The sequence below is a fragment of the Halyomorpha halys genome, unplaced genomic scaffold (genome assembly GCF_000696795.3).
Source record: "Halyomorpha halys isolate HHAL.00 unplaced genomic scaffold, Hhal_1.1 Scaffold115.1, whole genome shotgun sequence".
NCBI lineage: Eukaryota > Metazoa > Arthropoda > Insecta > Hemiptera > Pentatomidae > Halyomorpha > Halyomorpha halys.
In genome coordinates this window covers 1-5144 of record NW_027106332.1, presented here as the reverse complement: position 1 = coordinate 5144, position 5144 = coordinate 1, and the positions used below count along the sequence as shown (strand labels likewise).

The window sequence follows — 5144 nt, the reverse complement described above, 5'->3', positions numbered from 1 at the left end:
AGAAATTTTCCTGTAAGACCAAAATAATAATAATATGTATGTTTTTAATGGCTTTCCATGAATGATTTGAAGTAATTTGAGCTCAAAATATTTATTGAATAAAAAGAAGCTTATAAGGTCACCTGATTGGCTTCTTTATTTATTTATTATTACTCACTATTTTAAGTTTCAATTTTGAGGTAGTTTGATCACACAAACACAGATTATTTTATGACAATTGGTTATTCAGTATCGAAAGCTGTTATAAGGTGCATTCCTGTGTGCTAGAATTTCATGGATTAGTATTAAAAACAGGGATTCAAAATTTTTCCCATTTATAATAATACCCCTTACTATCTATTTCATAAATAGGTAGGTGAAAAAAAAAAAAAGAATAAATCATAAGTAAAAAAGAAATGTTAAGAGCCCTTTTTGCATATTACGTATTCACAAATAAAAGCATAGATGTACCAAAAATAAACACACCCAAGGGAATTGTTCTCAGCTAGTGTTTAGGTTTAAATAATGAAAGTAAAAAATTACCATTTTTTTCGGTATTTTTCAACAACTATACTTCATAAATTGCAATCCTTATAAATCTTAAAAGTTTTTTAGTTCTAAAGCCTAACACATTTATTTTATTTATAATAATAGAATCACTTACATGACAGACATAATGGATTAATTGTATGTTAGTGAGTAGCTCACTATTTACCAAAAAACCAAGCTTTAAATATTTTTCTTAATTTATTTCAATTCGACCTTTAGTCAGTGCTGCAAGCCAGAAACTCTGGAATCAGGAGGGAGGAACACTATCATGTTCCAGAGTGATATTTTTTTCCAACCATTTATCGAGTTGGTACCAATCCATGGAGGTGTACTGAGTGCTTCAAGGTTTGGGGAGATCTCTTTTACAAGAGCAAAAAGTGCCTTACATTCCTATAAATGTTGCTGAATCGATCGATCGATTGAGAGGGAAGATAATGCCTGGTGGCATGAAGTAATATGTGTACCTGATTTCCTGAAAACATCAAGTATCCATAACCTAGAGTGACCAGTAAGAAATTTTGGAAATAGATCCAATCGAGCAGGTGTGGAATAAAGTAAAAGGTAAGTAGGTTCTCAGGTTTCTCCTCCTACTAAGCTTGAAATGGTAGATGGCTGTATTAGAAGAGTGGAACAAAATTTCAATAAATTTTATAATCTTATTTTATCTTACTTTATCAGTATTCCAAAGAGGATGAAAACAGAGGAGGCAACGCTTTAGATTATTTGCCATTATAAGACTATGAATTTTAAATTTGATTGAAAAATAAAAGATAAATTTTTATAAAGAAACTTTTTATATTCAATTATATTCTTATAGTCAATGAACAACATATCCTCACCTCCAGGCTAAAGCAATGAATGTGAAAAATAATTAGTTTTATTAACTTAGTGAGAAGCATTTTTGCATAATAAGGTTTTATAAACACAAACCTAGTGCTCAGAGAATTAAAAAGCTCCAGAGATCAAAAAATTATCCCTAACAGAATATTAAAAGTAAAATGTTAAGTTTTTTTTTTTTGGGGGGGGGGGAGGTTCTGAAAAGTAGCATATTCATGTTTGTAAGATTATTATTAAAACCTAACTTCTAGTTATTCATATCTTCTTGGAGTATTGCAGTAGAATGTATCATTCTGTGTGATATAACGACAAATTGTTTTAAGAGTTGAAAGCATATTTCCAATTTTAAAGTTCTTACGATGGGCAGTAATGACTGATTGGTATGAGCATTTCAGATATAAAAATCATATATTTATAATGAAATTAAAACAAATTTTTTTTTTTGTCATTATGTAATTAATAAATCATTACTTTAATAAAAGACAATATTTTTTAATGTTTAAGAGGAAAAATAAGAAAATTTTTAACAATGGTTCAATTGATTATGTAATCATGTCAGAAAAAAGAAAGTAAAGTAAATGTAGGAAGGTGATCATTATCATCATAACTCTGTCCAACATAATGTAAACATGACCTAGAGCCATTGGACTGCTGACTGACAAAGTGCTTCAGGAGTAATTGAGTTGGGGAAGCCTTAAAATGATGTCTTTCTCACATTGCAAAGCAGGGTCAATGAAATAGGGCCCATTTATTTCCATTAATGCAGTAGTCAACTGCCAGGGAAAACTTTCTACCTTTACATCAGGTAATAATAGCAAAAGTCTGCTTTTAGAATTTCTTTTAAACTATAATGAAAATATTATATAAATATTTACTTACCCCACATCCCAGGATCATCAAAACAAGAGAGATGATTTGACACAGTAATTAATGGTACATTTTTTTCTCTTTTTTTAAGTACTTTTAAGAAATTATCTTGGTTATAACAAACATGTTTATTCATATAATCTATAAGTAAGAATATTATTAATTAAAATATAATAATATATATTTTTAAGATTCATGACACATAAATAAACATACAGAGTTATGAAAATGAAAATAGTTTCATATGAAATAATAATTTTTATTTATTTAGTTAAAAACCTATTGGGGATTTAGCAGTTTCTAGTTATTCACAAGTAACGCACTTAAGGATTATTACAATTACACTCCATTTTTTGAATTTTTAAAACTTTATTTAAGAGAAAATGATTTTCAGATAAAAAAAAAGTTTTCTTCTGATTTGACTCTCCCCAAAACTGAATCATTTGGTTCAGGATTTAAGCAAAGTGAAGGCTTTTATTTTGACTTTGAATCGGTTTTATTCAATATGGAAACTTAATAGAACATTGGAGAGTTAAAAAAATTGATGCTTGTAGGGAAAAGTGTATAGGAAGGCGACGATTTTCGATAAAATGTTTTTGATTTATTAAGTTTTTCAATAAAGTAGCCTTTACCTTGATTTGGGATTTTTCATTTGAAAATTCCATGTAGTTTAACCACTTAACCCACGTAACTACTACTAAAACTGTTAAATATGAATAAATGTTCACACTAGGTACTGCAGAACCAACAGATTATTTGAAGCCGTTGTAATTAAGCATGTTGAGGCGTTAACTTAGCATTCTTGTGCCTGCAGCTGCACAAGTCTGAATTGGTTCACTTTTATTTTGTGTATATTTGCCTATGGAATAGACCTTGGCCTTCCATCCCTGATCACTTGCAAAAAATAACACTGAGGAACTTTGAGGTGTTTAAATCAATATTACCAAAATATATAATCAACTAAAACAACTTTTATAAAATAATAGAATTATTCTAGATAATTAGACAAAATGGATTAAGAATCAAGAAATTGGTTTGTTTTATATATTGTTAGTTTTCACAGAAAAGGTTATTTAGTAAAACAACTTTATGAAATCAAAACATTTTTATTTAAAATATTTACCCTCATTTTCTATACATTTTTCCTAACGTGTTATCAACTTTTCAATCCCAGAACTGAAAAATTCAGGGTTTAGTGAATAAATTAAGCCAGAAAATGCGTTTTTGACCAGAAAATATATATTTTTTTAAATTTTACTTTTAACGAAGTTGTCTAAATTTCTGAACAGATGGGAATAAGGTTGGTGAACAAGGTGGTTGTGGAAGGACTTTGTAACACAGCTTACTTAGTTTCTTTGCTGTCTGTCATGAAACATGAGGTCTGACATTGTCCTGTAAGAGTATAGGTCCCTTCTGATTAATCAATCCAGGTTGTTTTTTGACAAGTTTTTGATACATTATGTCAATATCACTGCAGTATGATGTGGATGTGATTGTTTCACCTCTGTGTAAAAAGGAGAAATGAATTATTCCTGCCATTGATCAACACACCGAGACCAATAACATTTTCTGATACAAATTTGGTTTTGGTATGTCCTGGTCTTTCGTCAGTATTTAACCACAGGCCTGAATGACGCCTGTTGTCATATGCCATCCAATTTTTATCACACATGATTATCCTTTCATGAAAAGGCTTGATTTTTTTTTTTTACTAGCAAGAAGTGAAATGCATGTCTCATAATGCTTAAACAGCTACGGCGCATTAAGTTCATAAGGTACCATAGATTACCTTTTTTTTAACCAAGTTTTTACTTTTTTTTTTACCAGGTTTTTAAGTGTCAAGAAACTCTTGATACACTTGTATTCAGTTGTGCTGCAAATCTTTCAAATGTTTGATAAGGGTTTTGTTCTACAGTAAGTCCATAGTCGTCAATTACTGGTGGAGGTCTTCCTTGAGGTTGGATATCCAAATTTTTCAAACCGCCGGTGAATGGTCTGTTCGTTACAACACCCTTCCCCAAATGCCATAGTAATGTTTTTTGCACCTTGGGCTGCTGAGTGTCCAAGTTTAAACTCATTAAAAAAAAAAAAAAATCGAAAATTCCATGTTTCCATCATCATATTTGATGGCATACTAAACAATGTGCAACCAACTGGAATTATAGTAAATATTATAAAAAATGATAGGATTAATAATGGCTCATTATAATCTGTGAACATAAACATAGTAAACAACAAAAGTCAATTAATACCATTTTGAATATCTGAAATAATAAAAACGGACATTTTGTATGAAATAAGCTATTGTATAACAATAATTGTTTAGTCCAATTAACTCTGTAATTTCTGGAATAAAAGTCTTTAATTTTTTCTGTAATACCAGAAATGATCAATGAAGAGAATTGTAACAATTTTTTTTTTAACAAAAAAATTGCTAGCACAATATGATTGGACCATCCTTTATACATCAATAAATTATTTGAATATGTGCTGTTGTAAGATGAAATGTGTAGGTGAGTTAAATCATAGATTTAATCAATGAATAGTTACTGCAATAATAAAAACAATCACTAATCAAGAATCTTATTGAATGGAACAAGTAATATGTTTGGTACTAGTTCACAACTATTATTCTAACATGGCAGTAGGCTTACACTCACTTACATACACAATGAAAAAACTGTCGACCATTGTTTTTGGCTATTATCTGATACTATAAACTTATTTTTATTCATGCACAATGTTAACTGAAAAAAAATCTGTTGAGGGCTAGTTCATACCTTTTGAGATAATGTGGTGAGTGGCAGTTGACATCTGTGATACAATTAAAACAGCATTAATAAGAGTTTAGGATAAACCCATAGCAATAGAGAATTATATGTAAGTGAATATACCCACCTGCCATATGAAGT

At 29.7% G+C, this 5144-nt stretch overlaps 1 protein-coding gene across 1 annotated transcript in view; it reads right to left on the bottom strand.

Annotated features, from left to right (window-relative positions):
- The window catches only part of Taz (tafazzin, phospholipid-lysophospholipid transacylase), a 26585-nt gene extending 21524 nt beyond the window's left edge, over positions 1 to 5061 (bottom strand). Inside the window, exons 1-2 of the mRNA XM_014416178.1 lie at positions 5013 to 5061; positions 2245 to 2373 (exon numbers count right to left, since the gene is read on the bottom strand). Coding sequence (XP_014271664.1) covers positions 2245 to 2373; positions 5013 to 5046 — 163 coding nt within the window. The 5' untranslated portion in view covers positions 5047 to 5061. The remainder of the gene's footprint in view (positions 1 to 2244; positions 2374 to 5012) is intronic.
- Between the last annotated feature and the right edge of the window lie 83 nt (positions 5062 to 5144).